An 18,725-nucleotide genomic window follows, 5' to 3' on the forward strand; every position below is an offset into this window, starting at 1 on the left:
AAATACATGATTGTGATTCCTAAAGAGTAGAGATGCATGAGATTAACTGCATCTGATACAAACAGATGGAGGAATGAAAATTTATCCAGGACAACTTAGTGAACTATTTAGAATTGCCCAGATATCAGAAAACAGCAAAGTGAACTGTAAGAGTGTATGATGCCCAACAACTGCAGGAATGAGCCTGAAAGAGGGAACTAAGCAAACAGTATTATCAATGTTAGTCACTTTTATGCTCATCTAAATTGAATGATGTTTTATCCACGTCTGTTGTGGGTTCAGCAAGTTTATGATGGATATTTATAATGTTGCACTAAAAATTCTCATTATTTATTCTCTCACATAGGTTTAAAAAGCGAGTACTAATTGAAGAGCTGGAAGGGATTTTGGAAGAAATACAAAGTAAATCCAGTCGAGCAAATCATATCAATAACCGATAATGAATCCTGAGAAACTGTGAGACTGGACTTTTTTTGGTATTCTCTTTCAGCAGTAAAGAAAGCCCCATCTGGACCCCTCAAGCTTATTTTTACTATACATTCACAGGTCTACGCTAAAATTTGTTTTAATTTTCCTTTGCACCATTAGACTATCTGGACCTTGGCTAAAGGAGTATTTTTAAATTGTGCCATCTGATGGTGTATCTGCCACTTGGTTAATAAGATGTTTATACAATACATTCAGTATCCTGGGCAAGGGGTTCTTCACTACCCCAGCAGATTACTTGTATGTAATTTTTACCTTCTGAAAGCCACCGTTTTGTAGGAACAATTCCTTTCTTTGTTAACCCTTGTTTTTGTGTTGAAGCAGCTTGCTTCATTGATAGGTTAGATCATTTTGGCAAAAGATGAAACCCTATTAGATTTTGTTACGTTGGAATTAAAGGAAGAAATGCCTTTTGCATCCGATGACTTTTGAAATGTGTTTTTGTCTCGTCTGCAATTTGTCACAGTTTCCTTCTAGCCTGGCTTAGCTTCCCCAGGTCAACCCTTCCAGTAAACCCTTGGGACCTGGCCCTTGCCAAACCAACTGAATTCTCAATATAAGGACATTTGTCTTAAAGCTAAGATTTGTCTATAGCAAATTATTTTTGAATGGAACACTGTGTGTTGTAAATGGCCATATTTTGAAAATTATTTAAAATGCTTTTGTTACAATTTCCTGCATTAAAAAAATCTATTTTACATTGACATGTTTCATTTGCGTATGTAACTAGTTAGTTGGATTGTGGGTGCCTTCTGGCCAAAGTGAAATGACCAGTTCCATTGCAATAAGAGCATTGCGGTTGCATTGGAGGCCAGATTTGTAATTATTGACTGTTTGTTTTCTTTGCTATGTAGGACTCTAGCAATATACATACACAAGCAGCATTAGGTTTGGATTGAATTTCCATTTTACACAAGGCAGCCTATATGTTTTGAAGTGGAATGAATGGCCGAGGGATAACATTTGGGAAAACTGTATATCAAGTCTTAACCATTTAAAATTCCTGTGGCTCTGCTGTTTCAGTAAGTGTTACATGTGCAGGTGTCAAGTGCTATTAACAGGTGCTGAAAAATCAGGGGAGTAATCAGCCAGGATATTGGTGACCAGGACTTGTCATATTCTGTGTACATGTTAGCTGCATTCTTTAGCATCACAATTCCGTCATTTTAATTAAGGATGGTTGTAAATGCATACAAACTTAGTTTGTCACTCCAAATTCATCTCTAACAAAAATTCTGCATCGTGAATATATAATCACTCCAAGGTAGATTATTGTTTGCTGTTCAAATTGACAAGATATTTACTTGAGGTCTATAAATTTCTCCAAGAGCAGAAGTCTTATTTTTAAATTCAAAACAGGACGGGTAGTAAAACACTTGGAGATGTGTTTACTCAAGAGGATCCATTACTCGGCCCATGAAAAGAATTCTTCCTGTAGAATTAAATGGACAATGTTAATAGTAATCCTTCACATATATCAAAATCAAGTTCACTCAGTTTGTTCAATTCGAATACTACATAATGTTAGTTATTAGCCCATTATGAAAGAGTGATGTTTTTGAGCTGCAGTTACAAATGAGAAACTGTTTGATTTAATTCTAGTCTATATGCAAGATATGACTGATATAATTGCCAAAAACATGCAAAGAATTTTTATAGTCCACCTAACCATTGTTCAGACATCCGTTAGAATATGGTAAGTAATTCTGGGCTCCATTTTTTAGAAATGATGTCAAGGCTTTGGTATAGAGCAGACTTACTGGATGAGGGACTTCAGTTGGATCTGGAAAGCTGGGATCATTCTCGGAGCAGAGAAGGTTGAATAAGGTTGAGTTTTGATAATGGTATTCAAAATGTGGAGGTTTGGTCGATTTAGGTAGGAAAGTTGTTTCCATTGGCAGCAGGATAAGTAACCAGAGGATGTGGATTTAAAATACTGAGCAAGGAAGTCAGGAGATGAGAATTTTTGTTTTTACCTGGCATTCTAGATGCTGAGAGCAGATTCAATTGTAATTTCGTAAAGGAAATTAGACCCCTGCTTGTCAAGAATGGAAGGTGAGAATGGAGCTACTTAAACTCTTTTGGAAGAACCAGCACAGGGCTGACTCGCCTCCTGCTGTGCTACGTGATTCTAATGCAGAGTTGAGGAGCAAAGTCCTGTCAAAAAGGAATCTCAAAGACCTACAGACAGGTGGTATATATTTTATTATCATCAGCTAGAACGTAGTCTGAAGTGACATGGCTGTGTTCATTTCTGTCCTGCAGCGAGTATCATAGGTCCACCTGCAAACCATGGAGCAGTGTCACTGTGAGAAGTAACCACATTATATAGTGTCCTTGTCAGCGCTGTGGATGAAAGTGTAGCTTTCTGCATTTCTTGCTAACAGGATTTTCTTCATCCCTACTTCAGCCCATCTGCTGAAACTCTCCTGTGTCTTTGCCACCTTCAAACTTCATTTGCTCCATGCTTTATGGGCAAGTCTCCCATCTTGCCCCTTCTCTGAACTTGAGCTTATCTGAAACTCCTATCCTAACCTGGACTAAGTCCTGTTCACCCCATCACCTGTGTTCTCATTGACTCAATCCTGAATGCTTGACATTCTTATCCTTTTGTTAATCTTGGCCCTTCCTCCTTACATTCCATAAGAGCTCTGCGTCTCTCCACCTGTAGCCCATGTTGCATCCTTTTCCCCTTTGCTGTACAATCAGCAGCCACCTCCGTCTTTTGTTTGATAAGATTGACTTTGAGGAATCCTTCCTAAAGTATCTCCTGACGAAGATTTTAGTTTGTCTTATTTTCTATTGATTTGGTTCAGTAGCCATTCTTGGCTGTACTCCTTTACCTGACATGTTCTTCTACATTATAGGTTTTCTTTGCACAGTTGTAATTAACGTTGTTACAGAGATAGTAGGAACTGCTGATGCTGGAGAATCTGAGATAAGGTGTGGAGCTGGATGAACACAGCAGGCCAAGCAGCATCAGAGGAATAGAAAGGCTGATATTTCGGGCCTAGACCCTTCTTCAGAAAAAATTTGAAGAAATCTGAGTTAATGTTGATTTCTTTCCAGTGGCTGAGGATCAAGTACATTCTGTGGGAGATGTAGTCAAATCTTCCTACCCATTTTTTTTTGGTTCACACAATTACTGTGGAAAATATCGTACAGTAAACTGACCTAGAGCTGCTGCAACTGAAGATGAATTGTATTACCTATGATGTGTGTAAATAATGTAAATACATTACCTGTGATGTGCCGTAGGAGAAAGAAAAATGGCCTGTCAGCCTTAAAAGCCAGGGCTCGAGACCTTTTCAGTAAAACCACAGCTAAAACCAAATGAAATATAGTTATAAAGATTATTGTCTGAATTGGGTCATTTGAAATAATTTGTGAAATATATTTGTTAAATATTTTATGAACTACTTTATAGGTTTGAATAATATTTAATTCACGTATTTTACACATGCATTTGTCTTAACTGTTTGTATTTCTTCTCCCACCTACTAAACTTTTCTCTCCCTGTACTCCACTTGAATCTGAAGTTTTATAGGTGCAACCAACCCTCTGATGCCTCACTTGTGTTATTTCTGAAATCCAAGCTTCTTGAAACACTTCTGGCTGCGATTGCAATCCACAGATTTTCTACACATGAAGTCTGTCTGTAGCAATAGAAATCCAGGCACTTGCCTCACCTTGGTGTCTGCTGCGCCATCTGAGAATAACTGAGTCTCTTCTTTTTCGATGTATATGACCCTGTTGTTAGTCCTATGAATGTTGCCTGTGAGTGGATTTATCCTTTATATTCCCCTTCAGCCCTTTACACAACTTTCATTTTGCTTCTTTTGACGGAATTGCTTGTTTCTATAATTTTCTGCCATGAGTTTTATTTCCCTTTTATAAACTGAAGTGATACTGTATCCTGAACTTGACAAATTTTAAACATGGCAAAAGGTCTTTGTTATATACAGAACAGATGAAGAGAAGATGGCTTAGTGGTGATATTGGATTTGTAGTCCAAAGGCTGTGGCGAGTTATCTGGGGGACACCGGTTCAAGTTCCACCACAACAGCTGATAAATTTAAGCGAAAAATCTGGAATTGTAAACTAATGTCAGTGGTGATTACAAAACAACCACCTTGTTCACTAATGCCCTTTAGGGAAGGAAATCTATTGCTCTTACCTGGTCTGGCCTACATGTGACTCCAGACCCACAGCAATATGGTTAATCAGCCTCTGAAATGGCCAGAGCAAGCTGCTGTGTTCAAGAGGAAGGGCAATGGGCAACATATGCTGGCCATGCCAGTAATATCCAGAGTGAGGCAGGGGGATAAATGGAAAAGAGACTGTTTATTATCATTGTGTAATGCATTTTCCTTCATTTCCCTTCTCCCCTTGGGTAGTGGCTGTGCTCTCCAGAAATATGTCAGGGTTATTTTATGGCCTTTCACAAACAGAATTTTGTTGTTTGAATGCCCTTGCACAGGGAAAGAGCCAGGAAGGTCCTACAAACAGCAAGGAGGGAAATGACCAGGTCATTTCTTTTGTTATTTGAGGGTCACGACTCCCCCTGTTACTGTTATTTACGATACTGAGAGATCTTCGTCTTTTACGGTCACCAGAAAGGCCAGACGTTTTAAGGCCAGTACCGGAGTGTCAACATGCGCTTGATGTTGTGGTGCCTGGAGTGGGACTTGAGTCTTCTGTCACAAACCAGAGCATAACCCATAGCTGATTCAATGGATTTAAGGTAAATTTGGCATGCTAACTTTTTAGAAACACGAGGTTTCTTGTCGGAGTGCTGCATCTGACATCCCAATGTCAAGAAACAGGTTTGACCTTAGTTTTGTACATGAGATAAACATCTGTATCATTCTGTTGAAGAAATTGTTCATGGTCCTCTGGGAATGCTTCTTGGAAACAGTAAATACCTGTAGCAGCTGCTGCTTCGGTGCCATCCTCTGTTACTTCTATTTTTGCTTCATGGATAGCTTCAGAAACAAACAGCTTTTCCTGCTCTAAAATTGTGAAGCAGCACCAGTTATTACTGAAATCTCATTTTACATTTCATACTGGAACTAGAATTTTGGTTTCATTCATTGGTGTTAGCCAGAAAGAAATTTGCTTTTATTAATGTTGGAAAAGGAAACTTAAAATGTCAGCAACTAAATCACTTCTTCGTATGAATTGAAAATTTTGACATGGAATGACCCAGCTTGTTAGTACGGATTACAGTATTGAAAGAGCCTTATTAAAATGTTAAGGTTTTAACCAATACATTAACTTAGCCTGGCTTACCAGAAATTCCACTGAAGTCTGCTTTGCTGGGATTGAAAAGGTCAGTGATTCCCAGAGTGGTCAGCACTGTCTTAAGGTTGAATTTACTTTGAACTTTAAACCTGTATGTTAAGGTGGGACAGGACACAGTCAGTTTTGAGTTTATTGCAATTGCAGTAGTTTTAAGCACAGTGTAACTAGGCTGGACAGTAAATCTCAGCTGATGTTTCATGAAGAATAAAATCTAAACTACAAAGACCAGGGTTGGAAATGTGAGGTGTTGGAAACTGAGGGTCATTATAACAGCATGTCAGTATGCAAATGTGCAGTCACAGAGTGGAAAGATACAAGTTTAATTTCTCACCTTACCGATTACCTGCTGCACATGTGCTTCCTACAGAGAAACGCAGGACCCCCCCACCCACCACCGGTCACCTGCTGGTAGATTAAGCTTGGGATTGAATGCGTTATCGTTTGCTTCAAGAACAGAATGGTATAGTGTGAGAGAACAAGTTGAAGGAGCAAATTGAGCATCCAAGCATTTCTTAATGCCAAACACTACATTACCAAAGCTATTGCAGTATTTCGATTCCATATTGGTGAAGCAATACGCCATGATGCCTGCTTCATGAACAGTTTTATTTGTTAAGAGGTCAAGGCAAAGAGTCACCCTAAGGGGCGAGAGAAAATCCCCTGACCTTGCTGACTTGTGTCCGTGTTTTTGCACAGCTGAATAGCAGACTGACTGACCATCCTGCAGAATAACATTGGGTGGATAGACAAAAGTGAAAAATGACTCTTTAGTGTTAGGGTAAAATCTGTGGCTGTATTTCTTTAGTTTTACCTCCCTATAGATTTTAGTTCATGCTTTTGGGATAGTGGGACATGGGTGGGGGAGTAACCTTTGTCCCTGCCTATTTGTAGATCTTAAGTAATCCACTCTAAAGGATCATGCAACTTTGTTAGTTGCCGATCTTGCCTGGTGGTATAATGATGGCTTGGGCAGGGGATAGAACTATGATGGTCTAGGGCAGTGCAGAGGCAGTTCTGCTGAATGTCTAGCTGTGCTACGTCTGATCTGGGAGATCATGACACTGGAACTCGAGCAATGAGGGGTGTAATACCTACTAAACAATTCAGAGTGTGATAACTAAACCAATATTTAAGATAAGTCTCCAGCATTGAAGTAGCTATTGTTGTAATTTGGAAGCTCATCATCAGCTAAATTAGAGCTTTGTTTTAAAATGTAAAGCTAAAATTGCACTCCCTGTCACTTTATAATAAGTGTCATTTTCAGCAGATCAATGTGTTTGGAGGTGACTTGATTGAAGCTATTACGTTTCACAGTTCAGCCACTGCAAGAGTTGAGATTTCTACTGATTTGAAAATAGATTTCTGGATTTGGTCCTCTGTGTCAATTCATGTCATTGCTACTATCAGGTTACTGAGAATCCCAAAAGGAATTACAATAAGATGACTTACTTAGGTAAGAAAACTTCCATTTTCATTCTTCGCATGCTGTTGGTCCATGCTGAAAGGGTGTGAGCTGTGATGTGTGACTCTACAGAGGAGATGGGCTTTTCTCTTTCACTGGGAATGACGATGAGCATGCTCACTGCATGTTCCAGGTAGCCGAGTTCAATCGCTTTAAACCTCTGATTACTTCTAGTCTTGACCTGGCCTGCAATTTATTAGGCAGAGGGAAAGTATTGGTATTTAAAGCCATCTTGGCAGGAACAAAGTACTATCAACTAGGTCAGGTTTATCTCAAATACATACTCTCAGTGCTCGAGTAGTGGTCAACCTGGTGTAAAAGTTAACCCTCAACATTTGGTCAAAAGAAATATCATTTTTTGTATCTCCTGTATCAATCCATGTCCAACTTTTGGTCAAAATGTTTTAAAATTCTTTCTATGTAACACCCAGTCACTGCTGAAATGACACTCCCCCTCGACAAACTATCTCATTAACAGGATCGTAAAATAGTACACCAATGAAGGTGGCTGATGAGACCCTTGTGTCTGCACATCAATGTGGTCTTAAGGTTGTCACCTCACGGTGCATACATTGGTTAAACCTCTAGCCTTAAACAAGACTTCCACGTTGTGTATATACAGTACAGCAATTGTTTTTATATTCAGGAAGGTCGGAAAGAAATTTTGAGGACGGACAGGCTCAAATACAAATACTCTGTTCTCCTTTTGCAGATTTTATGCTTAAATCTCAGTCAGTGCCTTATTTATCTGTTATTGGAATAATCCCCTGCAGGGAGCAGGTCTAGCAAGCTGCAACTTGCTGATTGAAAAACAAAAGAATATTTTCTCTGTTGGATGAAATATTGAGTCGTTTTAGACAAAATAAGAGACAGTAGGGCCTTATAACTTTATAAGGCAAAAATTGGATTACTCTGTAAGCTGACTTTCAGCATTTCAACCAGAATGGTGAAACCAGGTGAAGGAACTGGAGATTGAGAAACACCAAAACTACACACAATCTAGTGGAGCTAGTTGTCTGAACGCATCCAAGTTTCATAAAGAGACTGATGGAATTTTTTCCACAGTTGCCATAAAGGACCTGAATGGTGAATTTAAAACACAGGGTTACTGAACCAACTGTTTTCTTTTGGTCAGAATGTTGATTTTTTTTTTTTTTTTATTTTGTTCAGAAACATGAAAAATACTGGGAAGGATTGTTTTAAATTATGGCAAATGTTACCCAAGATTTAATTAGGCTTGAGAAAGGGCAGTGCGGAATATCCATTGATATATGATGGTCATGTAACATTTTTTCTCCCATATGAATGCTCAAGTTTGCGAGACTAATATTGACCAGATAGCCCCAGGTCACTGATACTTTTGGCTGAGGATATCAAGGTACTTGGAGCAAAGGTGGCTTTCTAGAGTTGAGTTGTAGATTATCATGGTTTCAGGGGGTGACTGGCTGAGTTGTATTCGTCCATTGTAAACCCTGTTTTGGCCTTTTCCTTTTTGGTTCCATCATTCGCACATTTTTCCAACTGTTTGTTTATTTCAGTCCCCAATCCCATATTCTGTCTTTTGGCCAAGGGGGAAGAAAGCTGATTCTTCATTAGAGGTTCTTTGCAAATACTTCCTTAATTCTCTCTGGCTTCCTCAATAGTCTCTGGCTTTTGCTTAACTCCCTGGTGGCATGCCAAGGTCAAGAGCTCCAGCTGGGGATGGAACCTGTGGTGCATTTGTTCTTAAATCTGAGCTAACATCATGCTTTCAGAAATATCCTTTAGCTTTTTTTAACGATATTTTCTAACATTGACCTGTTCAGCAATTTTACACATTTCTGGAGCAGGTGAGACTTGAACCTGTATAGTAAATTGGGAGATATCTTTCTCACTCGTAAAAGAGTCGAGGTTGAGAGGGCACAGATTTAAAGTGATTTGCAAATATCATAAATGTGGTTTGGGAAAAGTCCTTTTCACACGGTGAATAATTGGGGATGGAATGTAATGGAGGCAGGTTCAGTTGAGTTTTTGGATGACTGGTTCGATTTAAACTGTGCGCCATGGATATGGGTTAAGGCATGAGATTGGTACTAAGTCATGATGCTCGTTTTGAGATCCAGTGCAGGCACTAATTCCCGTCAGCTAACCCTTCAGCTACCAGTAACGGCACGATACTTACCATAGTTTACTGCTGACATTTGATACATCATGGGCACTTTAACGACAGAGCCATCCGCCCTGGTAAACGAGAGGTGTTGGGTCTCCGAGGTTGAAAATTGGTTCTCCCATGTGCTTTTAAAATATATGGTGCTAATCACAGCAATCTGTGTAAGTGATGCACATGCCATGGGCTGTGGCATGAAATCTTTAATTTCACCTGTAGTGACAGGAAATGCCAGGGTTATTGTGTGATAAAGTATTTTGGCTGAGAAGCTTTTTTCAAAATTGCAGTGCATTAAAAATTGGGCAACATTGAAAATGTGCATTGGGGAATATTAATTAGCATAATTGCACAAGAATTGTTCACTGTTTCATAACTGAAATTATCCACATGCATTATGTAGTTACAAGCCACAACTACTTTATAGAACATATGAAAGTTATCTTATTAATGTAATTGCTGGATTGTTGGAAGCAAGTTTTTCCTCCTGGTTCACTTTTCAGTAGTATTGCCAATAAACTTAAACTGATGTGTGGTTCATTGCGAGTTACTCCCCTATCTCTAAGACTGTACGAGTTATACAGTTGCTGGGGCATCTGGATTTGCAATGATTTTTGTTTCTTCTTCTTCTTGCCTGGTTTGCAAACTCTGTTCAGATGCTACTTGCGAGAAAGAGGAGCAAAACACACTGACTGGAATATTCAGCAAACAGACCAAGGCTGTAATTGGAAGCAGGCTGTAATACTCCATTCTGTTCTGTTAAGCAATCCCATCCCGATTGGACTACAATGTTTTCATTGTACTCTTTAATGCAGTCACACCCTAATTGGTTTTGTGGCTGTCATTATTTAATGTGCTGAATCTTAGAATCATTTCCTTTAGAAAAGAGCTTGCAAGCAAGCAGTAAGTTACAGAACACTAAGTTTCACATTTTATGCTGTTAGACAAGTTTGGACGTATTTGTATATCTCCACAAAGAACTTAGTATGTGTTGCTTGACCACGTGTATTTCAAGGGCAGCTCACAGGAAAAGGAAGACTTGCATTTATAAAGCACCTTTCATGACTGCGAGTACAATGCTTTATTACAGCCATCGCCATAAAGGCAGGAATGTAGTGCTCTGTACAGCAAGATCCCTCAAGCAACACTGAAATAAATGATCAGAAGATCTATAATGTTGGCAGAGGGAGAAATATTGGACATGACACCAGGGATAATTCATTTCCAATTTTTTTTTTAGCCTGGGGCTCATTTAGATGCACGTGAGTGGAAGGGCAGGGCCACTTGTCTAATATGGCACTCTAAAGATGGTATCTCCTTCAGTATGGTGTCTCTTATTACTGTGTTGAAGTAACAACATGAGCCAGGAACTTAAGCACATGTTTTAAGAATAGTCAACCTTCCAATGAGGAGGTGGAAAGCCCTCTACGGTCTCTCTCTGGTGTAAGCTAATGGTTGCTGGTTACGTGATTGCCTTGTGTCAATCACTTCCAACTGTGAAAGGAGACCTGAAAACTATGTTTAGAGAGTGCAGTTGAAATAACTGTTTTAAAAACACTTAATGGAGGCTGCTATTAACTTGAGGTGACTGTGTCAACCTATATCAATCTCACTTCAAAGTGAAACATTGAACAAGTTCAAGTTCGACTTGGCTGCAAATTAATGAATAAACTCAGATCCAGATGTCAGTAATTGCCCCCAACTCTGTTCCAACTCTTTAGAATCATTAATCTCCCATCACGGATAAAGGCTGTACGCCTGATCACCAAAGAAAAAGCTACTGGATTTGTTCCACGCTCTCTTTGCCAAGAAGTCCTCAAAAATTATTCTTTTTAACGTTACTATTAATCTGCTTCCACCACCTTTTCGAACAGTGCAGTCCAGATCTTTGTAACTCTCTCTCAGAAATTAATTCTCACCTCCCCATGGGTTCACTGGCTAAATAGGTTTGATTTGTGTTCCCTGCTTATTTGATTTTAAATTTAGACTTTGTCATGTGTACTCCAAGTACAAAAGTACAGGAGTTCGAGTCAAAAGTTTTTCAATGTTGCCACATAATGGCGTCATCTTGGGTAGAAGTGCCTAGGTACAGAAACTTAAGAACAAAGTTAAAAGTTAAACATTACAGTCACTCTTAATGTTAAGTTGAAAAATAAAGTAGTAAAGCTAAATGTTCAACTATTGCAGTCTGTCTTAAGTGCTTAACTATGCTGGGACTGACATCCTACGAGGGCACAATCTCCTTTTATTGGCACATTTACTCTGAGCTGGCTGGATCTCCTCTGCTTTTGTGGTCACTGCAGATGTTGGGGGAAACTCCATCGCTGCGTTCAGCTGGCTGCTGGGATCTCAGGCCGCCCAAGTTCCAGTCCAGACCTTCTGACACACACTGGGCTACCAAAGCCCTGATTCAGGTGCTGTCCTTATTTATTAATAATTGTTATAACATTCTGGGCTATTGAGTGAATTCAAGTGGCTTGCTACACAAACATCTCTGAGCCCACACCATAGCTCTAACGGAAGGTGACCTGCTCCAGCTCTCTTTGTACGTGGGTCAGTGTTCCAGTCTGTGAGCCAGCAGCTAGAACTGGAGTCCCCACTTTCTCTCAGCCATCTGGTGGGCGGCAGGAACAGTGCAGTTTCGACGTACGTTCTGCCCCAACAAGGTGACCCAACTCTCTATAGTTCCACAGTAAATAAAAACCATATACAATGTTCATTGGAAACTAGAGTTCAAAAATATCCTGGGAAATGTCTGCAAGAACACACCACTGTATAATAGTGAGTCTTTGTTATATTTCCATTGCAGCACTGCCATTTATTGCCCTTGTTTACCTGCTTTGAGCAGATTGGAGTGCCCCACCTTCTCGACCCCCGAACCCATGTTTGTGGCAATTTGATACAACTGACTCTGGTCTCCCTGCTATACAAATGATGTTGTGAAACTCGAACGGGTTCAGAAAAGATTTATATGGATGTTGCCAGGGTTTAGAGTATTTGAGTGACCGGGAGAGGCAGAATAGGCTGGGGCTATTTTCCCTGAAGTGTCAGAGGCTGAGGGGATGACCTTAGTAGAGGTTTATAAAATCATGAGGGGCATGGGTTGGATGAATAGTCGAGGTCTTTTCCCCCAGAGTAGGGGAATCCGAAACTAGAACAAAAGAACAAGAGAAGTATAGTACAGCACAGGAACAGGCCCTTTTTGCCCTCCAAACCTAGGCTGATCATCATGCCCTAACTAAACTAAAAAAACAAACTTCCTGCCCTTATTCGGTCTGTATCTCTCTATTCCCTCCCTTTTCATGTAACCATCCAGATGCGTCTTAAATGTTGCCAATGTGCCTGCTTCCACCACCTTTTCTGGCATTGCGTTCCAGGCTCCTACCACTCTCTGCGTGAAAAACTTGCCTCGCACACCTCCCTTAAACTTTTGCCCTCTCATCTTGAACCTGTGCCCCCTTGTAATTGAAACTTCAACCCTGGGAAAAAGCCTCTGTCTATCCACCCTTGCTATGCCTCATAATTTTGTAGACCTCTATCAGGTCGCCTGTCAGCCTCTGTCTTTCCAGTGAAACAATCCTAGTCGTCTTAACCTTTCCTCATCGTCAGTGCCCTCAAGGCAGGGCAAAATCCTGGTGAACCTTCTCTGCACTCACTCCAAAGCTTCCACGTCCTTATGGTAGCGTGGTGACCAAAACTATACACAATACTCCAAATGCAGCCTAACAAGGGTTTCATATAGCTGCAACATGGTTTGCCAACTCTTATAGTCCATACCCTGGCTGATGAAGGCAAGCATGCCGTATGCTTCTTAATCACCTTGGCCACTTTTAGGGAACTGTGGACCTGCGCGCCCAGATCCGTCTGTATGTTAATGTTCCAAAGAGTTCTGCAGTTAACAGTATAATTCACACCTAAATTTGATCCTCCAAAATGCATCACCTCACATTTGTCCAGTTAAACTCCATCTTCTATTTCTGAGCACAAGTTGCCAATCTATCTGTATCCTGTTGTATCCTTTCAGAGTTGTTAGCACTATCAGCACCTCCACCAATCTCTGTGACATCTGCAAAGTTAGTAATCAGAACACCCACATTTTCCTCCAGATCCTTTCTATATACTACAAACATCAGGGGACCTAAGACTGATCCCTGTGGAACACTAGTAGTTACTGGACTCCATTCTGAAAAACACCATTCCACTGTTACCCTCTGCCTGTATGACCAAGCCAGTTTTGTATCCATCTAGCCTGCCCACCCCGAATCCCATGTGATTTTTAGTTTTTGTACCAATTTGCCATGTGGTACTTTCTCATGCCTTATTGAAGTCCACATAAACTACATCCACAGCTCTTCCCTCATTAATTATCTTGGTCATCTCTTCAAAAAATTCATTCAGGTTGGTGAGACATGACCTTCACAGTACAACACCATGCTGCCTGTCACTAACCAGTCCATTTTCTTCCAAATGTGCATATATCCTGTCCCTCAGTATCTTCTCCAAGAGCTTCCTCACCACAGATGTCAGGCTCACTGGCCTATAATTTCCTGGATTATCCCTTCTTCCTTAAACAAGGGAACATCATTGGCTAATCTCCAGTCCTCTGCCTGTGGTCAAAAGAGGATGTGAAGATATCTGCTAATGCCCCAGCGGTTTCTTCTCTCTCCTGTCACAGTAATCTGGGATAGGTTCCATCTGACCCTCGGGACTTGTCTACTAGAGGGCATAGGCTTAAGGTGAGAGGGGAAATATTTAGAAGGGACCTTAGGGGCAACTTTTCCACGCAGAGGGTGGTGCATGTATGGAATGAGCTGCCTGAGGAAGTGGTGGAGACTGGTACAATTACAACGTTTAAAAGGCATCCTGATGGGTACATGAATAGGAAGGGTTTGTGGGGATATGGGCCAAATGCTGGCAAATAGGACTAGGTTAATTTAGGATACTTGGTCTGCATGGACGAGTTGGACCGAAGTGATGTATGACACTGACTTTCTCAGCCAATTGTGAGGACACTTATGGGTCAATGAGGTTGCTGTGGACTGAAGTCACATGTAGTTCTGTCTGGCTAATTGCAGCAGTTTTGTGACTGTCAAAGTGATCCACTTGGGTTTTCACAACAGTCCAGTAGCTTCATGGTCATTTTTATTGATGCAGGCTTTTTTTTTTTTTTGAGACCATGCATTCAAACAATTTAAATCTTTTAAATTGTGCCAGTGTGCTTCAGGCTGCATTCAGTGGCAGTGCTCTCACCCTGGAGACAGAAGGTTGAGTGCTCAGGTTCTGTTCCAGATTGTTGAACACATGCAGTCTCCAGGCTGATCTCCCAGTCAGTCTTGAGGGAGTACTGCATTGTCAGGGATGCCATCTTTGAGATAAAGATGATAAACTTAAGCCCACTACCCCCTTGGGTGGATGTGCAGATCCTGTGACAGCATAATGGAGAAGAGCTGGGGAATTTTCTTTGGTATCCTGGCCAGCATTCATCTTTCAACTGAAAACTTACATAGGATAATCGATCTTATTGGCATTGGTGTTCATGAGATCTTGTTCTCTTCAAGTTGGCTATCATGTTAGCTACATTGCAGCAGTGACTGCTCATCACAAAAGTACTTCAGTAGATATAAAATACCTTGAAGTCCCAAGATCATAAAGGGTGCTATACAAATGCAAGTCTTTCTTCTCTCTGGGAGCTAGATTTAGTCGACTAACATCCTAGTTGTGATAGCTCAGCAGGTCTGGCAGCATCTGTGAAAGGAAAAACAGAGTTAACATATCTGGTCCGGTGACCCTTCCTGAGCTCTGAGAAAGGGTCACCGGACCTGAAACGTTAACTCTTGTTTTTTTTCCTTCGCAGATGCTGCCAGACCTGCTGAGCTTTTCCAGCAACTTTGTTTTTGTTCCTGATTCACAGCATCCGCAGTTCTTTCGGTTTTTATCCTAGTTGTGATACTGTCCATCTCTAAATTAGATCATTAAGTCCTTTAGTTTGTGATAAAATTAAATTAATTTGCAAGTGTGTTATGCAAAATCATGCTGCGTGCTCAAAGCTCCAGGCTTGTACTTGTTACCTTGACTCTTAGTGGTGACCCACTCGTCTATCAGCATTGCAGTTTCATTCGGATTGCTGAGATTCACTCGTTGTAGGCTTCCATTTAGCCAGGCAGCTGTGTCCTCTGAGAAATGTGAAGAAAGCTGCATGTTGGCCTCCACAAAGAGGCCACAGGCCAAACGAACTGTGGGAGTGAGAGTGGAGTTTGCCAGGTCCCCATACATACTCCGCAAGAAATGTCGTACCCGTGAGTCTGCAAAATAAATTCAAATATTAATAGTGGCAGGTTGCAAGGTTAATAGCAGCAGCAAATACATCCAGAAACTGAGAGAACAATGGTAATAAAAGTTGATAAGCATTAAAATCTTAACACTTCTGCATTTTCATGTAAATTGGAAGTCTAATTAAAACTATCCAAACCAGATTAAGGCAGAGCCACCATGATACCAGTCATCAGCTAGGCATCTTGGCTTGCATATGAACCTCAGGTCATAGAGATGTACAGCACATAAACAGATGCCTCCATCTAACTCGTCCATGCTGGCCAGATATCCTAAGTTAATCTAGTCCTGTTTGCCAGCATTTAGCCCATGTCCTTCTAAACCCTTCCTATTCATATACTCATCCAATTGCCTTTTAAATGTTGTAATTGTACCAGTCTCCTCCACTTCTTTTGGTAGCTCATTCCATACACGCACCACCCTCTGCCCCTTTAGGTCCCTTTTAAATTTTTCCACTCTCACCTTAAACCTGTGCCCTCTACTTTTGGACTCCCCTACGTTGGGGAAAAGACCTTGGCTATCCATGCCATCATGATTGTATAAGCCTCTATAAGGTCAACCTTCAGCCTCCAATGCTCCAGGGAACATTGCCCCAGCCTATTCAGCCTCCCCCTATCACTCAAACCCTCCAACCCTGGCAATATCCTTGTAGATCTTTTCTGAACCCTTTCAAGTTTCACAGCATCTTATAGATGCAAGAGCAGAATTGCACACAGTGTTCCAAAAGTGGCCTAACCAATGTCCTGTACAGCCGTAATATGACCTCCCATCTCCTATACTCAATGCACTGACTGATAAAGGCAAGCATATCAAATGCTGCCTTCACTACCCTGTCTAGCTGGGACTCCACTTTCAAGGAACTATGAACCTGCACTCCAAGGTCTCTTTGTTCTGCAACATTCCCCAGGACCTTACCATTACATGTGTAAGTCCTGCCCTGATTTGCCTTTCGAAACTGTAGCACTTGACGCTTATCTAGATTTAAACATATTTACGAACATGTAGTAAGAGCAGGCCATTCAGCCCTGATTTCTCCACAAATCAGTTCTTGCAGCTCAGGATGGTTAGTTTTCACTTCATTTGAGTTCAATGCTAATATTGGGAACACACTGTACTCATAGTGGACTGATGAGGTTAACCCTAACCCTATCGCAAGTGACTGCCAGTAGAGACGTGTGGAATGACAAACTGAACATCTTTCAGAAATTTAATCCAAATAGTTTATATAGTAAAGCATATTTGTTCCTTTCCATGACCATAACTTTGGTGTAGTTTTATTAATGTAGCTGAAAATATGGTAATCCAGAAAAAAGTATTTTTAATGAGTGATCTCAACTTTACATCACTTACAATACACTGAATTGTTCACTGGTTTCAATGTTATACACAAGTCAGTTCCTTAGTGAAGTAATCATTCTTAGTATGTAATAACTTCTAAAATGTCTATATCTGTGACTGAAATAAAAATAGATGCAAATTGATGAGCTTTCTGAACCATTCTTTTTATTTGTGGGGAGCTTGCCAGTTTCAGGCAAATGATTTTTAAACCACTGTTTAATTTCATGCAAACTCAACTTGTGTTCAACATGGGTTACAATTGATGTACTTTCCATTGTAAGTTCCCTGATTGCGCTGCAGTTTTGACAAAATTCAATTGGGTTGCACTGATCAAACCACTCTACCCTTACGTACTTAAATGGAAAAACTTAGTTTGATTCTTTTACAAAAACTCAGTCACTATATATGAAGCTGACATGAAGATTCACCAGTACCGTGAACAGTGTATCCTAATGCATTTTCCAGCTGCATGAAGGTGTTTCCTTTGGCTCCCAACTGTAGCAGTTCTAGTGCAATACTGACCCCTGTTGGGGATATGATGATGTTGCGGTATTCTTCGCCCACTGTCAATTTCTGGTAAAGGTTTCGAGCAAACTCTGTGTTCAGGTGCCTGATGGTGTCCTGAAAAGGACAGACCCTTTTCACAGTGAACAGCAAGTACAGCAACAAGTTGAGGACTGAGAGGGAACACATGATGCTTATCGTGAGCTTTGAGTCTGCCAGGATCAAAGATGGCAATATCTATCAATACAAATGAGGAAAAATAACACAATGAAGATTCTTAACCACAATAATTGCAACGAAGACAATTCTGAAGTCTTTGAAACGGCAGCCAAAGCAATATAAATATGTTCCTAATGCATATATAATCATCTGATACACAGCAAGATTGTGTTAGATGATGTAACCATTGATAATGAGAGCATTTATACAGTACCTTTCACAAGCTCAGTAGTCCCAAAGTGCTTAATAGCCAATGTAGAACTTTTTGAGATGTCATCACTATTATAATATAGAACGCTGCTTCGATCAATGTGTCGATCAAAGTCCCACAGATGTCACAGGTTTGAAAACTCCAGCCAAGCTAGCTCCTGCAGTTATCAACATTCCCTTAAAGTATTGGTGATATTAAAGGGATTTATTGCATTTGGATTAGAGTGAGAGTTACTTAAATATTCAGGCTAGATATAACGGCCCATCAGTTAAACTTCGGTGGTGGGGAAGCTTGTGGAAATTATTATTTGAGATAAGTCAGTAGTCACATGAAAAAGGTACATCAATTAAGAAGAGGCAGTATGAATTTTTAAAGGGGATATTGTGTTTGGCTAAACGAGCTAGAGTTTTGCTAAGAGGTAACAGGTTCAATGTTGTTGATGTGGGATACATCTGTTTCCAGAAGGCATTACATAGTGCCACACAACAGACTTGAGAGAAGTTTTCGTTCATGGTATAAAAGGAACGGTAGCAAGATGGCCAAGTGATAGGTGGAGAGAGTAGTATGTAAAGCACATTGTGCTCTTGGCTTCATTAATAGGAGCATAGAGAACAAGAATGAAGAGGCTCTGCTGGACTTGTATGAGACACTCTTTAGACTTAAAACAGCGAAGCAGACTCATGAACCTGTTTCTGTTCCTAAAAATGTATCCAAGCCAGCAGCTGACT

General features: G+C 40.5%; 2 protein-coding genes across 2 annotated transcripts in view; one reads left to right on the forward strand and one right to left on the reverse strand.

Annotated features, from left to right (window-relative positions):
* LOC109911494 (integrator complex subunit 6) overlaps positions 1-1,184 on the forward strand; it is an 83,205-nt gene extending 82,021 nt beyond the window's left edge. The window contains exon 18 of the mRNA XM_020510812.2: positions 347-1,184. Coding sequence (XP_020366401.1) covers positions 347-440 — 94 coding nt within the window. The 3' untranslated portion in view covers positions 441-1,184. The remainder of the gene's footprint in view (positions 1-346) is intronic.
* Positions 1,185-1,701: 517 nt separating this feature from the next.
* Positions 1,702-17,756, reverse strand: serpine3 (serpin peptidase inhibitor, clade E (nexin, plasminogen activator inhibitor type 1), member 3). Its single transcript, XM_020510811.2, has 8 exons — positions 17,498-17,756; positions 15,464-15,697; positions 9,414-9,611; positions 7,240-7,438; positions 5,779-5,879; positions 5,412-5,498; positions 3,729-3,809; positions 1,702-1,918 (listed from the first exon to the last, which is right to left on the reverse strand). The coding sequence occupies exons 1-8, from the start codon at positions 17,754-17,756 to the stop codon at positions 1,875-1,877; spliced, it is 1,203 nt and encodes a 400-aa protein (XP_020366400.1). The 3' UTR covers positions 1,702-1,874.
* Between the last annotated feature and the right edge of the window lie 969 nt (positions 17,757-18,725).

This window comes from Rhincodon typus, chromosome 11, assembly GCF_021869965.1.
Source record: "Rhincodon typus isolate 14 chromosome 11, sRhiTyp1.1, whole genome shotgun sequence".
In the NCBI taxonomy this organism is placed as follows: Eukaryota; Metazoa; Chordata; class Chondrichthyes; order Orectolobiformes; family Rhincodontidae; genus Rhincodon; species Rhincodon typus.